The sequence below is a fragment of the Ahaetulla prasina genome, chromosome 4 (genome assembly GCF_028640845.1).
Source record: "Ahaetulla prasina isolate Xishuangbanna chromosome 4, ASM2864084v1, whole genome shotgun sequence".
NCBI lineage: Eukaryota > Metazoa > Chordata > Lepidosauria > Squamata > Colubridae > Ahaetulla > Ahaetulla prasina.
The window spans coordinates 8,255,977-8,281,650 of NC_080542.1; the positions used below are offsets into that span (position 1 = coordinate 8,255,977).

General features: G+C 37.6%; 1 protein-coding gene across 1 annotated transcript; it reads left to right on the forward strand.

Annotated features, from left to right (window-relative positions):
• Positions 1–17,487: 17,487 nt before the first annotated feature.
• Positions 17,488–22,280, forward strand: LOC131197031 (vomeronasal type-2 receptor 26-like). The gene is made up of 4 exons (XM_058180619.1): positions 17,488–18,288; positions 20,165–20,392; positions 21,130–21,256; positions 21,382–22,280. Exons 1-4 carry the CDS (start codon positions 17,488–17,490, stop codon positions 22,278–22,280), a joined length of 2,055 nt encoding a protein of 684 aa, XP_058036602.1.
• Positions 22,281–25,674: the final 3,394 nt, after the last annotated feature.

Sequence of the window (25,674 nt, forward strand, 5' to 3'; positions counted from 1 at the left end):
ACCCTGTACTTTGTTCTGGGAAGTCTCGGGGGGTGGGAGGGGGGAGGGAGCGGAAATGGGGAGAGGGGGGGAGATGAAGGATCAAAGTAAAGGAATGATTGAAGATAAGTAATTAAGAAATAGAAATAATTTGAAATGAAAGCGGGGCTGCTCAGCTGCCATTTCAGAAGGGAATGGAAAGGGAGAGGAGTGAGTGAAGGAAGAAAGTAGGTAGGAAAGAGAGAGGTAGAAAAGGGGGAAAGGAGAGGAAGAAGAAAGGGGAAAGAGAGAGGGTTAGAAAGGGTGGAAGAGAAGAGTAGGGAAGGAGGAGAGGATGTAGAAAAGAGAAGGAGAGGAAGGATGAAGAAAGTAGAAGAAAGTAGAGAAGGGAGGAGGAAAGGTTTGTTAAAGAAGGAAGTGGTAGCTGGGCAGGCCCGAATAAGTAACAAATGAAAATTAATGATTAATGTTGAATAAGAGACTGTATATTGAATAGGTTGTTGGAAAATGAAAATAAAACTTTTTACAAAAAAAAAAAAAAGAAGTGAACCTGAATCATAATGGAAGAAATTTGAACAATCCCAATAGCCTATTTTCATTCTCCTTTAGTTCATTCTTATTTTTCCTTAAAATAATATCAAATTAATAATAGTGTGGCTATGTACTGTACACTTCTATGAAATATTAATTATTAAATTTCTAAGGGTACACATTGAATAATTGTTATAGGACTGGGAAGAATGAGTCAATGAAACTTGAATATGGTGTTCTCCTCCCTACTACATTGTATTCAACTCCCTTTCTCTTTCATTCTTTTTCAAATAGCTCCATTCATTTCTTCGAGGCATTTCTTTCAACAATTCAGCTGGGGAGAGAGTGTTCCTGAATGAGAAAGGGGAAGTAACAGGTGGTTTCGACATCACCAACTTGATCACTTTTCCAAATAGATCCTTTCAGAGAATTAGAATTGGAAAGATGGATCTCCAGGCTCCAAAAGGGAAAGAATTATTCATTGATGAAGATGGGATTGTCTGGCACCCAGCTTTTAACCAGGTATGGAGGCATTTAATCAACCACTCTTCCCCCACCCCCCATCTTTTTATTTTATTGAAGGCAAATTTAAAATATCAAACTCTGAAAAATTCACAAAAAAATGTCATGTAAAAGGCATGTTTGCATTTTTGGTTTGGATTTGAATCAGAAACCACGAGAATTGCCAATTTTCCATGAGACTGTCACTATGTGAAATTATATTTTTTCCTACATCACTGCAATTTCCACAACTTTTTAAGTTGATGAAATTGAAAAATTGAACAAACTGTTTTAATATCTTTTTGGGAAGTCTTAAACAATTACAAATTGTTTTAAACATCTCCAATTTCAAAACTCTGTATACTTATCAGCAGGTTCTTCCACTTTCTCGATGCAATGATCCTTGTTTCCCTGGATCCTGGAAGAAAGGGATCGAGGGAGATCAGTTCTGCTGCTATGACTGTGCTCCATGCCCAGAAGGGAAGATTTCGGATCAAAATGGTACGGTAGGAATTCTACCATTTTTCATTAGACTTTAATATACTAATTTTAAATGCAAAAAATTAATAAAGGGATTTCTAATAATATGGAATGCCTAGATGACAAATTCCTTGATTTTGCTTCCAGAAATGGATGACTGTTTTGAATGTCCAGAAGATCATTATCCAAATCAAGAAAAGAAAGGATGTATCCTGAAACTTCTGGTCTTTCTAACTTTTAAAGAAGCCTTAGGAATTGGTTTAGCCTCAGCAGCTCTTGGTTTCTTCTTCCTGACATCTTGGGTACTTGGAACTTTTATTAAGCACAGGGATACTCCCATTGTCAAAGCCAACAATCGGTCCCTCACCTACACCCTGCTTGTCTCTCTTCAGCTCTGTTTTCTCTCCTCTTTACTCTTTCTCAGCCAACCTGGCAAAGTAATCTGCCTTTTCCAACAATCAATGTTTGGTGTCACTTTCTCTGTGGCCATTTCTAGTGTACTGGCCAAAACCATCACTGTAGTTGTTGCTTTCATGGCCACGAAACCAGGATCTCACATGAGGAGATGGGTGGGGAAAAGATTGGCCCTTTCTATTGTCCTCTCATGCTTTCTCTTACAAGTATGCATTTGTATTCTGTGGTTGTCAACATCTCCCCCATTCCCTGAGTTGGACATGCACTCAGAGCTCCAAGAAATGATTTTACAATGCAATGAGGGGTCAGCTTTCTTCTTCTACTGTGTCTTGGGCTACAAGGGTATCTTGGCCATCGCCAGCTTTATTGTGGCTTTCTTTGCCCGTAAATTACCCAACAGCTTTAATGAAGCCAAGTTCATCACCTTCAGCATGTTGGCCTTTTGCAGTGTTTGGATCTCCTTCTTTCCAGCCTATCTGAGCACAAAAGGAAAAGCCATGGTAGCTGTGGAGATCTTCTCCATCTTGGCCTCCAGTGCTGCATTACTGGGATGCATATTCTTGCCAAAGTGCTACATCATTGTTTTGTGTCCTGAGCTAAACCACAGGGAGCAACTCAGAAAGAGAAATTAGTACATTATGTGATCTTTCTGACTTAGCAGAACGTTTCAAAAAAGTAAGACTTCTGCCTACAGGAAAATTATTGACTCAAACAATGTTCAATGTTTGCAGATACATTCTCATAGCTTTTATACTTTCAATTCTTAAAGCACTGTATAAATATAGTAAAAAGCTAATTACCATTTTATGAATATATGTTTAGCATAGTATTATAGTATATCAGTTTTGGATATGTGTGTGTGTGTGTGTGCGCGCGCATGTTTTTTTCTTCTTTGAAATGAAAATTTATTGAGTTGTTAAATCCCATACATTTAGAACGGAATGGAACAGAACAGAATAGAATAGAATTTTTTATTGGCTGTGTGTGATTGGACACTATGAATTTGTCTTTGGTGTGAATGCTCTCCGTGCACATAAAAAAATAAATAAATAAATAAATAAATAAATAAATAAATAAATAAATAAATAAAATAAATAAATAAATAAATAAATAAATAAATAAATAAATAAATAAATAAATAAAATAAAATAAATAAAATAAAATAAAATAAAATAAAATACATTCATCAAGAATCATAAGATATAGTACTTAGTGACAGTCATATGTTTGCAATATGCAATCAAATCATAACAGGAAACAAATAAAACGATATAAATTAACCATTTGCTCTCTATCCATAAATGTCTTGAAGCTGTTCGGATCTGGATGGGGACGAACAGGCTCCGACTCAACCCATCCAAGATGGAGTGGCTGTGGTTGCCGGTGTCCCGGCACAGTCAGCTTACCCCATTGCTGACTGTGGGGGGCGAATCGTTGGCCCCCAGGGAATCGGTGCGCAATTTAGGTGTTCTCCTGGACGCACGGAGAAGATCATTTGACGGCCATCACCAAGGGGAGCTTTTTATCAGGTCCGCCTGATTCGCTAATTGCGCCCTTTCCTGGACCGGGACTCATTATGCACAGTCACTCATGCCCTCGTCACTTCCCGCCTGGATTACTGCAATGCTCTCTACATGGGGCTCCCCTTGAAGAGCATCCGGAGGCTCCAACTGGTACAGAATGTGGCCGCGCGGGGGGTTGAGGGAGATCCTCGTAGCTCCCATGTAACACCTCTCCTGCGCGGGTTGCATTGGTTGCCGGTGGTCTTCCGGGTGCGTTTCAAGGTGTTGGCATCAGACCGGGATATTTACGGGACCGCCTGCTGCCGCCAGTTCCCTCCCATTGTCCGGTGCATCCAGTGTGCTCTCACAGGGAGGGCTTCCTTAGGGTGCCGTCAGCCAACCAATGTCGGCTGGCGGCCCCCAGGGGAAGAGCGTGCTCTGTGGGGGGCCCGGCTCTGTGGAACAAGCTGCCGGTGGGACTCCGTATTCTCCCTGATCTTCGGACCTTTAAACGCGAGCTCAAGACTTTCTTTTTTCACCAAGCGGGGCTGGCCTGATTGATTGATTTTAATATTTGGGGATTTTAGCGGGTTTTTAACAGGGGTTTTTATCTTTTGTATTTTTTACCTAATAGTTTTAAGTATACAGCAGTTTAATTAGATTTTTAATTTTGTTATGGTATTTTAAATGGTTTTTTGTATTATTGTCCTTTTACTTGCTGTACTGAGTCTTCGGAGAAGGGCGGTATAAAAATGTGAATCAATCAAGTAATCAATCAATCAATCAATCAATCAATCAATCAATCTATCTATTTTCATTGCAACCTGTTGCCAGATTTCATTAATACGGGAAATTCAGTGAAATAGAATTAAATGTATTTTTTCCTCTGTCTCATCCTTTATTCAAAGTTGTGCTGAACAAAGACCATAATAAAAAGTGATTTCAATCAGTATGGAATTAGACGGCATTTTTCAATAAAAGCAAAGTTGAAATCCAGGGCAAATCCTTGGAAAAAAAATGTAAACTTGCCTCTGTTAGAGAGAGCAATTACAAAAATGTAAATATCTGAGGGAAAATATGTGAGTGTTCCCCTAGATCAAGGGTATCAAACTTGATTTCATTGAGGGCTGCATCAAGGTTGTGTTTGACCGAAGTCTTCCGGTTTTGGCTCCGCTTCGTGAAGAAGCAGCTATGATTTAGCTGCTAACTCCCTAGTCTGTAAGCTGTCAGGACATCGTAAATCTGAGTCCGACAGCTTGGATTCTTTCCTTCAGGCAAAGGAGAAAAGTTGAGCAATTAGGTTTGAGGTAGAGATGCCCTAATAAGCTTTTAAAGCTTGTGGGAAGTTCTCCTTCTATAACCTGATAAGCTCCTGGCTAGGAGAGGCATTTGCCTTTATGGCAAACAAACGAAGCGTCCAATTTCCATGACAGGAATTGGTTTAATGATGGATTGGAACGTGGACGGAGCAGAAACTGGCGTTCTAGCACCTGTTTGTAAGAAGACTGTGTGCCCCTGAGGATTTATTTGCTGCGAAAATAGGAGAGAGAAAAAAATGGCGGTTTTGTGGAATGTGTGTTCTGAAAACGAAAGTAGAAATGCTTACTAACGGCTAGTGTTGAAATAGAAGAAAGAAGATACACAGAAACATACTGACTAAATGGAAGATATGAGAATTTTATGATTTATATTTTTTCTTTTGCTTTGGGATTATACTGATTTAGAAGAAAGGTTTTTTGAAATTTTTTCTTCTCTAAATATTTTTTCTTTTCTCTTGACCTGTTATTAAGTTATATTTTTTTTAAAAAAAATGGCTTTTAAGCAAATAGTGCTAAAAGTGTGTTGAAAAAGAAGATATATAGGAAGATACTGACTAATTGGAAGAAATGAGAATCTTATGATTTATATTTTTTCTTCTTCCTTGGGATTATAGTGATTTAGAAGATAAGTTTTTTGAAACTTTCTTTTATAATTTTTTTTTCTTTCTTTTTCTTGGTCTATTATTAAGTTATCCTTTTTTTAAAAATGGCTTTTAAGCAAATAGTGCCAAAAGTTATTAAAAACTTTGAAATTTCTTCAGCTCAGATTCAAAAATTAAAAGAAGAAATCAAAAAGGAAGTAAGAAATTTTTTACAGGAGTTTTTGGAGAGTCACTTTTTAGAAATAGATCAAAAATTTGACGAAATAGAGAAAGAGATGTTGGATTTCAAGGAAGTGGTGGAAGAGCAGAAGAGGAAATGAAAATGGTAAAGGATGCAATTGCGGAAATATTAAGTTCTTGTATTCAGATGCAGGATGATCTTGCAGAATTTAATAAAGCTAATTTAGAGCTGCAAAGGAAAATAGAAGAAATTCAAAAAGATCAAAACAATTGGAACTTAGATAATAAGATGGAAGATATAAAGGCAAAGGTAGATAGGGCAGATGAAGAAAGAGTAATATTACAATATAGATTAATGGAATATGCTATAAGGGTGAGGGGGTTGAAACAAAATAGGAAGGAAAATTTAAAGGAGATTTTCATAAGCCTTTGCACAGATAAAGGGTGTGGAGCCAGAAGATTTTGAGACTAATATTGAAAGAATTTATCGTGTTAATTCTTGGTGGGCAAGACAAAATAGAGTACCTAGGGATGTGGTTATTTATTTTACAACTAAAAAGGTTAGGTATGAAATTTTGCAAGCCTTTTATAAAAATAAATTTCAGATATTGGGACAAGATATAAAAATGATGAAGGAAATTCCTCCTAAAATGTTAAGAAACAGAAGAGAATTTGCTTTTTTGGTGGATGAGCTTAAGAAATATCAGATACATTTTAGATGGGAAGTCCCAATGGGTTTGTCAGTGAATTTTAGAGGTAGAAAGTATTTTCTTAATTCTGTTATGAAAGCGAGACATTTTTATATTAATGTTTTAAAGAGTGGGAATTCTTTGTTGTCAGATGCTAAGTTAACTGGTTTGGAAATGATGGAAAATAGAATGGGAGAGGGGAGGAATGTTTAAGATGTGAATAGGATGATTATGGTTAATTTTTGGAATTGATCTGTTTAGGATATAAATTATAGGATTTGTGTTATTTGCTATCTGTATGGTATAAATCTATGGTATGGTATATTACTCAATTGTGAAGGTTGGAAAGTGAAATTTATGAATTCAGATAATGTGGATGTAATGATTTTAATTGTTTACTGTTATATTGTGGATGTAGTCTAAATGATTATTTGCTTGATATTTGATTGATAGAGTAGTATTGGAAGATTGAATATTAAATCTTATGACAATTGAAGAAATATATAAGTGATGAAAACCTGAATTTGAGAAGCTGGATTGTAATTTAAGAAATGGATTTATGAAATCTGAAGGAATATACAAGTGGGCGGGAAAAAAAAATTTGAACTTTAGAAGATGGACTAATTTTTAAAATGGACTATAAGACTATAAGAAGAATGGACATTAAATGTTATGGCAATTGAAGAAATATATAAGTGATAAAAATTTGAGTTAATGGACTTATGAAATTTGAAGGAATATACAAGTGGGAAAAGAAAAAAATTGAATTTGAGAAGATGGATTAATTTTAAAAAATGGACTGTAAGAAGAAGCAATATGTGAAGTTGGTATTGTTTCTTTTCTTTTTTTTTTTATTATTCTTTCCTATCTTTTTTATTTTTATTGTGAGGGGATCTATAGTTTTAAATTTTTTTTAAGGTGGGAGGTTATGTATATTTTGTATACTTTAGCTTGTGATTGTTGGTTATAATACCCGGTATTTGCTCTGGCAAGTCTGTGGGGGGGAAGGGGGAGGAGGGGGGGAAGGGGAGGAAAATGAATCAACAAGTGATACATGGACTGATTATTAATGTACAGTAATTTTTGAAGATATGAAATTAAAAAATTTAAAATGATATTGGGGATGCTCGACTGCAATTTCGGGAAGAAAAGGAGAGAGGAGTAGAAGGAGGGAAGAAAGTAGATAGGAAAGTGTAGAGAAGGAGAAGGGGAATAAGAGGGTTAGATAGGGTGGAAGAAGGGAGGAGTGGAGAAGGAGGAGAGGAAGGAGTAAAGCGAAGGGGATGAAGGATAAGGGAAAGTAGTAGAGGTAGAGAGGGAAGTTGTGTAGAAAGGAAGTGGCAGTCGGGCAGGCCTGAATTAGTAATAAATAAAAATTAATGATTAATGATGGATAATAGTTTGTACATAAATACGATGTTGAAAAATGGAAATAAAAAATTATTTATTAAAAGGTTGTGTTTGACCTTTGCGGGCCTGGTGGATGTGGTCAGCTCAACATCACTCATGTTGGGAGCACTGTTTTTTGTGGCAGAAGGCTGCAGGAGGCTGTCCAGGCCGAAAGCATGTGTAGGTCCCCTGGACTCCATTTTTGCTGAAAGAAGCAAAATCTTTTTTGCTTCTTTCAGAAATTTTCTATAAGAAATAACTACATCTCTACAGAAATAGAGCACAACAATGATGAAAATCATCTTGAATGTATTTGGGTCAAGATAAAAGGGGTGAAAAACGATATTGCCATAGGTCTATACTATAGGCCACCCAACCAAACAGAGGAAGTAGATGAACTTTTTGCTAGTCAGCTAACTAAGGTATGTAGGAAGCACATCACAGTAGTAATGGGGGATTTTAACTACCCTGATATCAACTGGGAAACAAACTCTGCACCAAGTGGAAGATCCAACAGGTTCCTAACAAACCTAGCAGACAACTTTATTTCCCAAAAAATAGAGAAGGCGACAAGGGGATCAGCCATACTGGACTTAATTCTCACTAACAGAGATGAAATGATAGAAGGTGTTGAAGCTACAGGAACCTTGGGGGCAAGTGACCACGCAATATTGGAATTCGACATTAAGCAAATACAAGTAGTAAAACAAAGTCAAACTAGAGTCTTGGACTTTAAGAGAGCTAATTTCAATAAACTTAGAGAGAGCTTGAGAAGGATTCAATGGATGAGAATCCTCAGGGGGAAAACGACTCAAGAAGCTTGGGAAATTTTGAAAAGTGAGATTATAAAAGCGCAGTCTAACACAATACCAATGAAAAAGAAAAATAATAGATCCCAAAAGAAACCAGCATGGATGCATAAAGAGCTATCTGACAAATTGAAAGACAAAAAGGACAAATATAAAAAGTGGAAAGAGGGGCAAATAACTAAGGCAGAATATCAGCAAATAGCCCGAGCCTGTAAAGATGAAGTGAGGAAAGCTAAGGCTCACAATGAACAAAGGCTAGCGACAAAAGTAAAAAATAACAAAAAAAGCTTCTTCCAACATGTTAAAAACAAGAAATAAGTCAAGGAAACAATTGGCCCATTGCTGGGAGAAAGTGGTAAGAAGATGACAAGCAACAGGGAGAAAGCAGATCTACTTAACTCATATTTTGCATCTGTCTTTACACAAAAGGAAAAAACAATCCAACCTATCAAAAACAGCATTACAAAAAACAGATTAGAAACACAAGTTAAAATAGGGAAGAAAATGGTAAGTGAACACCTGTCTACCCTAGACAAGTTCAAATCACCAGGACCGGATGGATTACACCCCAAGGTTCTGAAGGAACTAGCAGACGTGATCTCAGTACCACTGAACTATATCTTTCAAAGATCCTGGAGCACAGGGGAGCTGCCAGAGGACTGGAAAAGAGCTGATGTAGTTCCCATCTTCAAAAAAGGAAAAAAAACAGATCCAGGAAACTACAGACCTATCATCCTGACCTCAATACCGGGGAAGATTCTGGAAAAGATAATCAAGCAACGAATCACCGAACACCTAGAAGCAAACAAAGTAATAACCAAAAGCCAACATGGGTTTGTCAAAAACAGATCATGCCAGACTAATCTTATCGCATTCTTTGACAAAATGACAAAATTAGTAGACCAGAGGAATGCTGTCGATATAATTTACTTGGACTTCAGTAAAGCATTTGATAAAGTAGACCATAACCTACTACTAGATAAAGTAGAAAAATGTGGGTTAGACAGCACCACCACCAGATGGATTTGTAACTGGCTGACCAACCGCACTCAACGTGTAGTCCTCAACGGAACTACATCCACATGGAGGGAAGTATGCAGTGGAGTACCCCAAGGCTCTGTTTTAGGCCCAGTACTCTTCAACATCTTCATCAATGATTTGGACGAGGGGATAGATGGGGAACTTATCAAATTTGCAGATGATACCAAGCTGGCAGGAATAGCCAACACTCCAGAAGATAGGCTCAAGTTACAGAAAGATCTTGACAGACTTGAACATTGGGCGCTATCTAACAAAATGAAATTCAACAGTGAAAAAAGTAAGGTTCTACATTTAGGCCAAAAAAACAAAATGCACAGGTACCATATATGTGGTACCTTGCACAATAGTAGTAACTGTGAGAGGGATCTTGGAGTCCTAGTGGATAACCATTTAGATATGAGCCAGCAGTGTGCAGCAGCTGCTAAAAAAGCCAACACAGTTCTGGGCTGCATAAACAGAGGGATAGAATCAAGATCACGTGAAATGTTAGTAACACTTTATAATGCCTTGATAAGGCCACACTTGGAATATTGCATCCAGTTTTGGTCACCATGATGTAAAAAAGATGTTGAGACTCTAGAAAGAGTGCAGAGAAGAGCAACAAAGATGATTAGGGGACTGGAGGCTAAAACATATGAAGAACGGTTGCAGGAACTGGGTATGTCTAGTTTAATAAAAAGAAGGACTAGGGGAGACATGATAGCAGTGTTCCAATATCTCAGGGGTTGCCACAAAGAAGAGGGAGTCGGGCTGTTCTCCAAACAAGAAGCAATGGGTGGAAACTGATCAAGGAGAGAAGCAACTTAGAACTAAGGAGAAATTTCCTGACAGTTAGAACAATTAATCAGTGGAACAACATGCCTGCAGAAGTTGTGAATGCTCCAACACTGGAAATTTTTAAGAAAATGTTGGATAGCCATTTGTCTGAAATGGTGTAGGGTTTCCTGCCTGGGCAGGGGGTTGGACTAGAAGACCTCCAAGGTCCCTTCCACCTTTTATTATTATTATTATTATTATATTGGGTCATAACCATTCACTCTCTACCCATAAATCTATTTCCAGAACAACCTATTTATCAGATATTAACAACAGGGGAAATTTAGTGAAATGAAATGTATTCTTCCTTCTGTTTCATGCTTTACTCAAAGTGTTGCTGATCATTAGAAAGAGTGATTTGAATTAGTTTACAATAAAAAGGCTGGCATTTTTCAAGACAGTCAGCTGAAATCAGCTCAAATCCTAGAAAAAGTGTACCATTCTCTGGTAGAGGACAGGACTACAAAGATGAAGAAACTTTGAGGAACATTTTGAGCGTTCACTAGATGAAGACGATAGATAGGCATATAGTTATGTAGGTAGACACGTAGATGGATATATAGATGGAGAGAGAGAGAGAGAGAGAGAGAGAGAGAGATGGACAAGTCATGTCACCCAAGTAATAATGAAAGTGCAACCCTAATTCAGAATGAAACTAAATACTCTGTACTTCTCTGCAAGTGATACTGTCCCACATTGTTTAGAATAGAATAGAATAGAATAGAATTTTTATTGGCCAAGTGTGATTGGACACACAAGGAATTTGTCTTGGTGCCTATGCTCTCAGTGTACATAAAAGAAAAGATACCTTCATCAAGGTACAACATTTACAACACAAATGATGGTCAATATATCAATATAAATCATAAGGATTGCCAGCAACAAAGTTACAGTCATATAGTCATAAGTGGAAAGAGATTGGTGATGGGAACTATGAGAAGATTAATAGTAGTGCAGATTTAGTAAATAGTTTGACAGTGTTGAGGGAATTATTTGTTTAGCAGAGTGATGGCCTTCAGGAAAAAACTGTTCTTGTGTCTAATTGTTCTTTTATGCAGTTTACCAGTTTTATAAACTGAAATTCAAAGAAGATCCTTGAATAAGAACTTATGACATACCATTATAAGGAGTTTATTTATTTAAGAGAATTTATATGGCCAATGATTCACTGTCAGTGTCTCTCAACTGCTTAAAACAATAAAAATCAAAACCCTAAATACAATCAATAAAAATACACCCCTTGAGATAATAATCAGCCAGTTGAGTCACTTGATTGGCTTCAACTGATGCTGGGTTCCATAGGCCTATTGGCAAAATGGGGTGCTTGGGGCTTTGCAAAAGAGTTTTCAAAGTATGAGCCAATCTTATCTCCATTTGGATGATATGTGATATTAATACCACTCTATAAAGACCAAGTGAGGTACTAATACCACTCTATAAAGCCCTAGTAAGACCACACCTAGACTACTGAATCCAGTTTTGGTCACCACACTATAAAAAGATGTTGAGACTCTAGAAAAAGTGCAAAGGAGAGCAACCAGGATGATTAATGGACTGGAGAATAAAACATATGAAGAACGGCTACATAAACTGGACATGGCTAGTCTAGGGAAGAGAAGGAGCAGAGGAGACATGACAGACATCTTCCAATACTTGAGGGGCTGCCACAGAGCAGAGGGGGTCAAGCTGTTTTCCAAAACACCTGAAGGCCAGACAATGGATGGAAACTGACCAAGGAAAGATTCAACCTAGAAATGAGGAGGAACTTTCTGACAGTGAGGACAATCCACCAATGGAACAGTTTGCCTTCGGAAGTTGTGGGAGCTTCATTACTTGAGACTTTCAAGCAAAGATTGGACTGCCAATTGTCAGAAATGGTATGGGGTCTCATGCTTGAGCAGGGGGTTGGACTAGATGACCTATTAGGTCACTTCCAACCCTGTTAATCTGTTATCTGATGTTCCAGAGAGAAGAAGTCATCACAAAGAATTCACTTCTTCTGAGTCCCACCAGATGTCCTTACTTAAGAGAGAAGACACACAACATTCCCTGACTCTCTGGTCTACCGGATCACATGGATGGGATCAGGAAGAGACAGTTCTTCAAATAAACTGGTCCCAAGCCATGTAAGGTTTAAAGGTGATAACTAGCACCTTGAAATGGACCCAGAAGCAAATTGTCACCCAACAGAACTCTTGCAATAAAGGTGACACATGCATGGACCTGGGTCTGCACAAAACCATACAGGCAGATGCATTTTGAACCAATTGTAGTTCTAGATACTTTTCAACTACAGTCCCATGTAGAGTCCATGGTCGACTGGTGATTTCTTAATTGGTGGCATGGTGCCCGGCCTAGCTTGTCACTTTTATGAATTGAAATTTAAGGAACGTCCTTAAATCAAACTATAAGACAGCGATGGCTAACCTTTTTGCCATCACGTGCCCCATAATTCTATGTGTCCCACCCCTGTGCATTTGCACGCAACTCTCCCCCCCCCACTCCCGACACGCGATTTCCCGGTAGGCCCATTTTTCTCTCCTACCTGTCTCCAGAGCCTAGCTATAAGTCTGGGAGGGTGGAAAATGGCTTTCCCCATTTCCCTGGAGTCCCTCTGGATGCCAGAAATAGCCCATTTACCAACTTCCGGTTGAACAGGAAATGACTTTTTTGCTGTCCCCAGACTCCAGACTCCTAGAGAGGCTGGGGACAGCAAAAAATGTCACTTCCTGTCCAACCGGAAGTTGGTAAAAGGGCCGTTTCTGGGGAGGGGTGGGGTGGGAAAGGCAGTTTTCCATTCCTCCAGACTCCTAGAGAGGCTCTGGAGCCAGGTGAGAGAGAAAAATGGGCCTTCCACATCACCACCCAGGCCCTCTGGAGGCAGGAAAGAGCCTGTTTCCCTACTTCTGGTGGGCCCAGATGGCCCAAAAATCAGCTGTGCAGTGCGCGCATGTGCACTGGAGCTGAGCTTGTATGCCCACTGATAGGGCTACACGGGCCACCTGTGGCACGCGTGCCATAGCTTCGCCATCATGGCTATAAGACATCCCTTTGTAAAAGCATTTTTTTTTCCTTTTTATAATCTTAGCCAATTCCCCCAAAATCTCTTATATGAGTAAAATGGGTTTGAGCAAAAATGTAGGCTTTATTTCTAACCTATAAATTCTCTGCCTTTCAGATGCTTCTAGAGGTGGGAAAAGAAATAACATTCTTTAGAATATATGAAAGTGTTTGTCAGAGAATGTGCAAGACATTATTTTGAAGAGTTTTAGAGAGCTTAAGGTAATTTAAAAAAAAAAAAAGATCAGTATTGTTTTCTCCCCAGAAAAAATGCTTACAAAAATGACTGATACCTTCTGGATCTGTTTATATACATATACGTATACATATATACATACATAAATAGATACATACATACATACATATATATGTTTTCTGAGGTTTTCATGGGTGTTTGTATGTAGATCTTTGGTTATTCGGGTTTTCTCCCGTGTAAAATTGGAAGTGTCTTGGCGACGTTTCGACGAAGTCTCATTCGTCATCTTCAGGCTTCAGCTTTGTGCTTCTGGGAGCAAAGTGTGATCACAGCTGTTTCTTCTTTTTAACTGCTAGTGGGGATTTGAACTGATTGGGTGGGAGCTTGGGAGCTGCGATCATACATTGCTCCCAGAAGCACGAAGCTGAAGCCTGAAGATGACGAATGAGACTTCGTCGAAACGTCGCCAAGACACTTCCAATTTTACGCGGGAGAAAACCCGAATAACCAAAGACTTACATACAAACACCCGCGAAAACCTCAGAAAACACACACACACACACACACACACACACACACACACACACACATATATATATATGTACATACATAAATACATACATATATATATATATACACACAGTTAAAAATTGGTAGAAAATAAATGTGAAAATGTGCTTTGGGAAAAAAGCTCTATTTTTATTTCTACAATTATAATAATTAAATATATATTCTATTACAAATCTCCCTTATGCTACTTTTGTTGGCATTTGCTCATTTAAGAAAAAAAATAGCTGAACCAACTCATCAAAACAAAATAATTACATCCTAGAGGAATTACTATACACCAAAACATCAAAGGCTGCACAGAAGGGTATTGAAATTCAACAACAATGAAGGTTTCTGTTTGGCTATAAAGTGAGTCTTGAGCCACAGAGAGTTTGGTACAAGGGGTAGTAATGTCTTTATCAGATTCATTGTCTCAAGTACCCACCCTCTGTTCTCTTCTGCCAGAGTATCTGTTCAAATCCTGGTGATATTCAAGATAAAAATTTGTACTCACATGGAAGTTCAAACAGAAAATGATAGATGTTCTCATTAGATGTATTCTCAAATATAATCCTTAGATCTATCTTTAGAAGAAATATTGGATTATATAGGCTTCCTTATGGGAAGGATGGAAGGCAAAACATTTTCACAATAACAAGACCATCAAGATGTTTCTCCTGATGTTTTTGGTCCATAAAGTAGGTACTTTGAGCTGCTCTGCAAGTGATGCTTTTCTTGTTCCACATGAGTGGTACCAGCCTGGAGACTTCACCATTGGTGGGATGGTGTCTCACCTCCTTTACCATTTTATTGAAAGTAAATTTAAAGAAAACCCTGCCATAACACCTTACGAGATACCAGTGTAAGAATATTTCTTCACTCTCTAATCTTAGCCAATCTCAAAAATCCCTTATATGAGTAAAAGCTGTTTGTGCACAAATCTTTTTTTTTTTTAATGTAATTATGCTTTCTGGGTCTTTCAAATGCATCTGGTTCTGACAGAACAAATATTTTTCTTTCTATTTTTTTAAAAGAGATTCACTCACCTTGTTAAACATATACTGAGGTTAGAGGTAATTTTAAAATGGTTTGGTATTATCTAATAATAATAATAACAGAGTTGGAAGGGACCTTGGAGGTCTTCTAGTCCAACCCCCTGCCCAGGCAGGAAACCCTACACCATCTCAGAGAAATGGCTATCCAACATTTTCTTAAAAATTTCCAGTGTTGGAGCATTCACAACTTCTGCAGGCAAGTTGTTCCACTTATTGATTGTTCTAACTGTCAGGAAATTTCTCCTTAGTTCTAAGTTGCTTCTCTCCTTGATTAGTTTCTACCCATTGCTTCTTGTTCTACCCTCAGGTGCTTTGGAAAATAGTTTGACTCCCTCTTCTTTGTGGCAGCCCCTGAGATATTGGAACACTGCTATCATGTCTCCCCTAGTCCTTCTGTTCATTAAACTAGACATACCCAGTTCCTGCAATCGTTCTTCATATGTTTTAGCCTCCAGTCCCCTAATCATCTTTGTTACAATTCTCTGCATTCTTCTCTGCTCTTCTCTGCTCTAATCTTAATAAGCTCCCCCAAAATTCCTTATATGAGTAAAAGGTTTTCAGCAAAAATGTAGGTTTTTATATGTAATCTATGTAAAGAGCCATGGTGGTGCAGCAGCTAGAATGAAGGCTGCTATCATGTCTCCCCTAGTCCTTCTTTTCATTAAACTAGACATACCCAGTTCCTGCAACCGTTCTTCATATGTTTTAGCCTCCAGTCCCGTAAACATCTTTGTTGATCTTCTCTGCACTCTTTTTAGAGTCTCAGCATCTTTTTTACATCATAACCACCAAAACCGAGTACTATATTCCAAGTGTGGCCTTGCCAAGGCATTATAAAGTGGTATAAAGTGGTATAAAGTAAATTATATTGACAGCATTCCTCTGGTCCACTAATTTTGTCATTTTGTCAAAGAATGCAATAAGATTATTCTGGCATGACCTGTTTTTAACAAACCCATGTTGGCTTTTGGTTATTACTTTGTTTGTTTTTAGGTGTTCGGGGATTCGTTTCTTGATTATCTTTTCCAGAATCTTTCCTGGTATTGAGGTCAGGCTAATAGGTCTGTAGTTTTCTGGATCTGTTTTTTCCCCCTTTCTCTCCTCATCAAACATACATATAGTAAATGACTGACACCTGATTAATGTATTCATGTAACCTGCTCCGAAAATCTTGTAGAAAATATAGGTATTTGAAAAAAGTCACTACTTGTATTTGTTGCAGTATATGTTGCAAGTCATGGAAATAGTGTGTAACATTGTAAATTTGAACTCTGTAGAAAATACCAATAAAGGAGAATATTTGTAGCTCAGGGTTGAAATGAGGAGTCCTTAGTGCTTTCTGAAATTGGATATTTTCTTGCAGACATTTCATTATCCAAACTAGATAACATCCTCAGTGCCAGGCAGTGATGATATTACCTACTTTGGATAATGAAATGTTTGCAAGAAAGCCACCAAGCTCAGAGAGCACCAAGGATCCCTCTGTAGAAATTATTAAGAATTTTAGAAAAAGTGATGATCTTTTTACTACTGTCAGAGAAAGAATTGTTTCTTATTCATACAGAAATGATGAGAATTGTCAACTTACTTTTTCAACTGGGGTTTTTAAAATATTTGCAGTGTAATCACCAAATTTCATCAACATGTCCTTGCCTTGGCTTTTGCTGTGAAGGAGATCAATGAGGATCCCCAGATCTTATCTAATGTCAGTCTTGGGTTCCACATCTATGACAGTTACCTCCATGCAAAGATGACCTATCGCACCACTCTGGACCTGCTTTTCAAATCCCAGGAATTTGTCCCTAACTATAGATGTGATAGCCAGAAGAATCTCATGGCTATCATTGGTGGATTGGATTTTGAAACATCGTCTTATATAGGTGAACTTACAGGTTTCTTCAAGATTCCACAAGTAAGCTGTGATGAGGTTGAGGAAGGAAATTCTATATTTTGTTGTTGTTATGGAATATATAATGAACATCAAAGATTAGGTTTAGGTTTGTGTTAAGTTGATCTGCATGGCTTATGGTTTACTAAATAGCATCCTTTTCTGAAACTATAATACCAAATGTAGGAAGTAAGTATCCAGAGTATTCCATATCTGAGGGAAATTGATATAGTACTCTTGCAGCTATTGAAACAATTGTTCTCTTATACATCTCTGAAGGAAATCCAAATAATTCCTTTCTATATTAATACATAGAAGAATTCTGGGAAAAATGTTCCCTGAATGTATTTCATAAGAAAACTTGAATAGAAAAAAATAGATGTGATTTAACATTTCAACAGAATACTATTCTACTTTCTTATAGTTGACATATGGCTCATTAGCCCAAGATGCATTTGAGACCAGTAAGCTCTCTTCACTTTATTTCATGGTCCCGAAAGAAGACCATCAGTACATTGGGATTATCCAACTGCTTCACCATTTCAAGTGGACATGGATTGGGATCTTTGCTGTTGATAACAACAATGGAGAAAACTTCTTACGGAAAATGCAGCCCTTACTTTCAGAGAATGGAATCTGTTCAGCGTTCATGCAAAGGCTTCCACAACTAATCCATTTGGAAGCCTACACAGAATTTTACCACATGGTCTCAAGAATTTTCACTAATATGATGAACAGCAAAGCCAATGCATTTCTCGTCTATGGAGAATCCTGGGCAATTCTGTGGCTACGATTTGTCACATTTATCGTAGATCCTGAAAGGACGGAAACTGCATTGTTTACAAAGGTGTGGATTATGACTGCACAGATTGATTTCACATTATCTGGATTTCAAGTCAGTTGGGATCTCCAGATTTTCCATGGGGCTCTTTCCTTCACTGTTCACTCAACAGCAGTTGTAGGTTTCAAAGAATTTATTCAGTCTATCAACCCTCTTTCAGTCTCCAGAGATGGGTTTCTTCAGGATGTTTGGGAACAGTTGTTTGATTGTTCATTTCCAAAACCAGAATTACAAGAAATGCATAGTAAGACATGCACTGGGCAGAAGAAGTTAGAAGATGTTCCCGCCCCTTTGTTTGAAATAGAAATGACTGGCCAGAGCTACAGTGTCTACAACGCTGTTTATGCTGTGGCTCATGCTTTGCAGGCTCTATTCATGTCGGGATTCAATAAGAAAAAAACTATGATGGGTAAAAAAACTGATCACCCAGATCTCCAGGCTTGTCAGGTATTCTCTCTGCATTGGACACTTCTTTTATTTCAGTGAACAGTTTGATGTAGAATTATCTTTTGAACCCATTGTGGAAAAGTCTTAATATTTTCTACATATTAAGTATGAGAAACAATCTAGAAATAAGGAGAAATTTCCTGACAGTGAGAATAATTATTTATAACAACAACAACAACAACAACAACAATAATAGAGTTGGAAGGGACCTTGGAGGTCTTCTAGTCCAACCCCCTGCCCAGGCAGGAAACCCTACACCATTTCAAGCAAGCATTTTCACCAGCATTTTCTTAAAAATTTCTAGTGTTGGAACATCATCATCATCATCATCATCATCATCATCATTATTATTATTTTCTTATTTATTTAGTGAAAACCTTGCCCCTAGTAGTTCTGGAAACCCCAACACTGGAGTTTTTTGCAAAGTGATTAGGCAGTGATTTGTCTAAAATAGTTTTAAGTCTCCCCCTTGACATATCTATTGGACTATAAGACTATAAGACATTCCTACAACCATAGAGAGATAGAGTTCGGTGGTTCTGAGATCATATCTTCTACTTCCTTCTGATCCCCTGGGGGTGTAATCCATCTGGTCCTGGTAATTTGAACTTGTGTAGAGCAGATAGGTTTTCTCCTACCATTTCTTTGCTTATTTTATCTTGCATTCCTCATCTGCATTTTGTGTGTGTGTGTGTGTGTGTGTGTGTGTGTAGATAGGTGAGGCTGTTTTATCTAAAGATAGAAGCAAAAAAATCAATGATGATTGATTTTATCAATGATGATTGATTAATGAACCAATTGTTCCCTTGACCTTTTTATACTTGTCCTTTTTGTATTTCAATTTATCAGAGAGTTCTTTCTTGAGCCATGCTGATGATTTTTTTTTGAGATGTCTTATTTTTCTTGTTTATTGGAATTGTGCTAGACGGGGCTTTTATAATCTCACTTTTGAAATCTTCCATGGCTTCCTGGGTTGTTTTCCCCTTGAGAATTCTAATCCATGGAATATTTCATAAGACCAAAACTCCAGTCTGACTTTTTTCTATTGCTTCTGTTTGCATAATATTAAATTCAACTTATTGTATGGTCTCTCACACTGTACATTCCTGTAACTTCAACACCTTCTTTAATTTCATCTTTGTTCTTGAGAATTACAATAAATCCAGTATGGCTGACCCTCTACTTCCTGTCTCTACCTTTTATCATGCTTTAGGTATCAGTAGGAATTTCGTAGGAAATCATCATAGCTTGTACAATACAAGATATTTAAAATGATAATTCAGGTTACTTTTCACTGTTTCCTCTAAAAACAATCCATTCTCCAAATACTTCTTCCTGGCTCATGAATTTTTCAGATTGTGAAGCTGAGCTTTTGGTTCTTATAAGAATTCAAGGGGAATGAATTAAAAGATGCTTTTCAGAAGTGGTATCCATGCTTTGGAACAACTTAATGTTTGCAACAATCTCCATCTTACCTCTATCGAATAATGAGTCTCAAATTTCCAGATCTGGCTAAAGGAAATCTATCATATTTCAGAATATCTTTATGTCAATGAGGGAAGATTAGCTGTGGTTCTGGTTTCATGTTTAAGAAATGAACCTAAATCACAACTGAAGGACTTTGAATCATTCAAATAGCCTATTTTCATTCTGCTTTAGTTCATTCTTATATTTCCTTAAAATAATATCAAATTAATAATAGATTGGCTATGTACTGTACACTTCTCTGAAATATCAATGATTAAATTTCTAAGTGTACACATTTAATAATTGTTGTAGGACTGGGAAGAATGAGTCAATGAAACTTGAATATGGTGTTCTCCTCCCTACTACATTGTATTCAATTTCCTTTCTCTTTCATTCTTTTATCATGTAGCTCCATTCATTTCTTCAAGGCATTTCTTTCAACAATTCAGCTGGGGAGAGAGTATTCCTGAATGAGAAAGGGGAAGCAACAGGTGGCTTCGACATCATCAACTTGATCACTTTTCCAAACAGATCCTTTCAGAGAGTTAGAGTTGGAAAGATGGATCTACAGACTCCAAAAGGGAAAGAATTATTCATTGATGAAGATATGATTATCTGGCACCCAGCTTTTAACCAGGTATTGAATTATTGAATCAGCTAGGCTTAATCCATTTTGATCTGATATTGAATGTAGTCTCTTTAGAAATTTGATTTTTGGGTTGTTGTTTTTTTAAAAATAAACAATGGCATATTCTTTTCAAATCTTTTTGATGATTAGGCATTCCTCAAATTAAAAATATGATGTTGTTAGTTGTGAAGTCGTGTCCGACACATCGTGACCCCATGGACAATGTTCCTTCCTATCCTCTACCATCCTCTGGAGTCCATTTAAGCTCACACCTACTGCTTCAGTGACTCCATCCAGCCACCTCGTTCTCTTTCATCCCCTTCTTCTTTTGCCCTCCATCTTTCCCAGCATTAGGCTCTTCTCAAATGAGTCCTTCCTTCTCATTAGGTCGCCAAAATATTTCAGTTTCATCTTTGGGATCTGGTCTTCTAAAGAGCAGTCAGGCTTGATCTCCTCTATTTAATTCATATGACAATATGATATTACAATGTAAAAGGCATGTTTGTATTTTTGGTTTGGGTTTGAATCAGAAATCACTAGAGTGGCCACTTTTCCATGATATTGTTACTATGCACAATTATTTGCACATCCTGCCCTTCAAACAGGATCTTTTCTACATCATTGCAATTTCCACATCTTTTTAAGTTGATGAAGTTGAAAAATTCAGTATCTTTTTGGGAAGTCAAAAACAATTACAAACTGTTTTAAATGTCTCCAGTTTCATAACCTTCTATTCTTATCACCAGGTTCTTCCACTTTCTCGATGCAATGACCCTTGTTTCCCTGGATCCTGGAAGAAAGGGATTGAGGGGGATCAGTTCTGCTGCTATAATTGTGTTCCATGCCCAGCAGGAAAGATTTCAGATCAAAATGGTAGAGTAGAAATTCTACCATTTTTCGTTATATTTAATATACTAGTTTTAAATGCAAAAAATTAATAAGGTGATTTCTAATAATTTTGAATACCTAGATGATAAATTCCTTGATTTTGCTTCCAGAAATGGATGACTGTTTTGAATGTTCAGAAGATCATTATCCAAATAAAGAAAAGAAAGGATGTATCCTGAAACTTCTGGTCTTTCTAACTTTTGAAGAAACCTTAGGAATTGGTTTAGCCTCAGCAGCTCTTGGTTTCATCTTCCTGACATCTTGGGTACTTGGAACTTTTATTAAGCATAGAGATACTCCCATTGTCAAAGCCAACAACCGGTTCCTCACCTACACCCTGCTTGTCTCTCTTCAGCTCTGTTTTCTCTCCTCTTTACTCTTTCTCAGCCAACCTGGCAAAGTAATCTGCCTTTTTCAACAATCAATGTTTGGTGTCACTTTCTCCATGGCCATTTCTAGTGTATTGGCCAAAACCATCACTGTGGTTGTGGCTTTCATGGCCACGAAACCGGGATCTCAGATGAGGAGATGGGTGGGGAGAAGATTGGCTCTTTCTACTGTCCTTTCCTGTTCTCTCTTCCAAGTATGTATTTGTATTCTTTGGTTGTTGACATTTCCCCCATTCCCTGAGTTAGATACACACTCAGAGCTCCAAGAAATGATTTTACAGTGCAATGAGGGGTCATCTTTCTTCTTCTACTGTGTCTTGGGCTACATGGGTATCTTGGCCATTGCCAGCTTTATTGTGGCTTTTCTAGCCCGTAAATTACCTGACAGCTTTAATGAAGCCAAGTTCATCACCTTCAGCATGTTGGCCTTTTGCAGTGTGTGGATCTCTTTTTTCCCATCCTATCTGAGCACAAAAGGCAAAGCCATGGTAGCTGTGGAGGTCTTCTCCATATTGTCCTCCAGTGCTGCATTACTGGGATGCATATTTTTGCCAAAGTGCTACATCATTGTTTTACGGCCTGAGCTAAACCACAGGGAGCAACTCATAAAGAGAAATTAATATATCAGGTGATATTTCTGACTTAGCAGAACTTTTCAAAAAAGGAAAAGAAAAACTTCCGCCTACAGGAAAATTATATACAAGTTTAGAAACATAGACATTATTTCTGTTAAATAATGATTTATATCGGATATATATGATTATTAGAATTTATTATTGCTGGCCTTTCTAAATAAGTTCTCATGTTGCTGCATTTCCATCATCAACCAGGATTTAAAGGAAATTTTGCTCTGCCAAAGCCCTCAGGTATTCCTTGTGCTGTAGATAAAGCCCTGCCCTGTTCTGCTGTAGCTGGAGAGTTCCGAGGAGACTCCAGTCTCCCAACTTCTATCTACTTTTTAAAATTCTCGCCATTGTGACCACGCCGAAATAGGCTTCCCCCACCGCCGAAACTTGCTGCCGGGGATTCCCATCTCCGAATCTGACATTGGGCTTCCCCATTCCTGTCAAGAATTTCAAGTTGGATCACCAGGACCAGAATTGCCAGGACTAAATCCCCAGGACTGAGTGGATCGACAGGACCGGTCAGTTACTAAGGAGATATTGCGCTCCCATCTGCCTCCATCATCCCGTACTTAAAGGACTTCAACTGCCCAGTTTCATCATTTTAAATTTCCCACCAAATCTTCACCATTACCATAGTGATTGCCAGAGAAAGTGAAAGAGGGAGAGATAAAAATTGAGGAAGATTGATTAAGTGAGAGATACTACTTCAATACTAAAATTGAAAAGAGTCTGAAATAAAACAAAAGAAATAAGAAAGATACTGCTTTAATGCTAATTTAATGCTCAATAAATATCATTATGCCAGCCAGAAAATCCAACAGATCAACCACTGACGCTGATAAAAACTTAGAAACAAGAATAATAGCTATTGAACAAAACTTAGGAAAAAAGAATACAAGCTATTGAACAAAACTTAGGAAAAAAAATTCTAATAGTTTCACAAATCTGATAAAACAAATTACAACACAAAAAAATGAAAACTCAAATGATCTAAATCTCTTCCCAACTCATCTAACATTACATAATACACAACCTACAACACAACCTAGACAAGAAATAACTACAACACAACCTAAACAACAAATAACTACTGACCAACTAATTAGAAATGACATGGAGAGAGGAAAAAATAAATAATGCAATATTATTTGGATTAGAAAACACTAATGAACCGGATATCATTAAGATTCACAACATCATTGGAAATTATAATTCATCAACCATCTCCCCAAGTGAAATAATTGCAGTCTCCAGAGATGGACCAGAATATAAAAACAGTGATGGATCAATAGCACCAAGATTTTGTAGAGTCATATGCATAAATGAGGACAGCAAACGTAAGTTCATTTATACTATAAACTCAATTGCTAAAACCAACCCTGCCTACAGTAAACTTAGATCACGTCTTGATCTATCTTTTCTGCAACGGATACATTCTCGTGAATTCCACACAGAACTCAAACGAAGACAAGACAATGGTGAATCCAACCTATATATTGACTACCATGCTGATTGCATAAAAAATAAAACCTACAATCAAAAAATCACCTCCAAACCCCCCATCACCCAAAACAATCAACCAGCCATCCCAATATTCAATCAAGTACCCATCACCCAACCATCCATCCAACCATCCATCCAACCATCCATCCAACCATCCATACAAACAGCCATCACCCAACCATCCATACAACCATCCATACAACCAGCCATCCAAACAGCCATCCAAACAGCCATCCAAACAGCCATCCAACAAACCTTCCAACCAGCCTTTCAAACAACCATCCAACCAGCCATCCAACCAGCCATCCAACAATCCATCCAAACAGCCATCCAAATAGCCATCCATCCAACCATCCAACCAACCATCTCAACAAACAGTCAAGTACCCAACATCCAAACACTCACCTCCCAGAACATCCATCCACCCATCCAACCACCTATACAACCACCTGTTGTACACAACCCTCAACCAACTAACATCCAAAACTAGGTATGCACGGCCCTTACCTCTTCAACACCAATCACTTCAGATCTCAAATGCAAATTGATAAATGCAAGAAGCATTGTTAACAAATTACCTGAATTTATCCTCTTGTTAAACAGTGGTACATTTGATATCATATTCGTTTGTGAAACATGGCTAAACTCATCCCTTCCTGACTCCATTGTTTCAAACAAAGAACATCAAGTTTATCAATCAGATCGTGGTGAAGAGGTGGTGGAGTGGCTATCTTTTACAAAAAGTCACTGAATCTAAAAAACATTCAAGTTGCACGTAAACTTTCTCTTCCTGAAACTATTGTATGCGACCTATCCCTTAACACCACACTTCAATTCTTACTATGCTACAGAGCCCCTGACTACGACATTATTCACGCAAATATGTTAACCTCACTGCTAACATGGGCTACCTCTTGCCCATATCCTCTCATCTTCCTTGGTGACCTAAATCTACCTCTTATTAACTGGGTAACTAATGAATGTACAACTGATCCAATCCATACTACGCTATACAATGCTGTTACAAACCTAGGTCTTGAACAACTTGTAACTAACAATACAAGACTCAGCAATTGCCTTGACCTCATCTTCTGCAACAACACAAACTCAATTTATGGACTACAAATTAAAGAACCCTTTTCCAACAGCGACCACTGCATGATTGACTTTCGTCTCAATATATACCCTTACATAAATCATCATAGCAATAGTATTCCTAACTACAACTTCAAAAAAGCCAACTATGACCTTATAAACAACGATCTCTCATCTCTGGACTGGCAAAATCTGTTCGCAACCTGTATAACTGCTGAAGACCACTATAGAGTTTTCCTACTTGAAATCAATAGAGTCATTAAATTATACATACCACAAACGACCACCAAGATCAGGAAAAGCAAACTACCCATATCAATAAAAAAGCTTCAATCAAAAAAAAATATCCCTCTGGAGAAGAAACAAAAAAGACTATGTAGCAAATTTCAAAAACCACTACAGAAATATATGCAACCAAATAAAAACTGAATGCACAAATTATCACACCAAACAAGAAGAGGACCTTCTGCGCACAAATTCCAATCGTGCCTCTTATAATTTTGTGAACAATAAACTTAAAGACTCAAGATCCATCCAACCACTAAAAGATTCTAATGGCAAAGAATGCAATGATGAAACAGTTAAAGCAAACCTCTTCAACATATTCTTTGGCTCAGTTTTTGTTAACAGCGATGACACATATCCGACATTCCCAAATCATACCAGCAATGAGTATGACGACTTAACACATATAGATTTCACAGAAGATAATGTTGGAAAAGCTCTTCATAACTTGAAACCATCACTATCTATTGGACCCGATGGACTATGTGCATACTTCTTTAAAAAA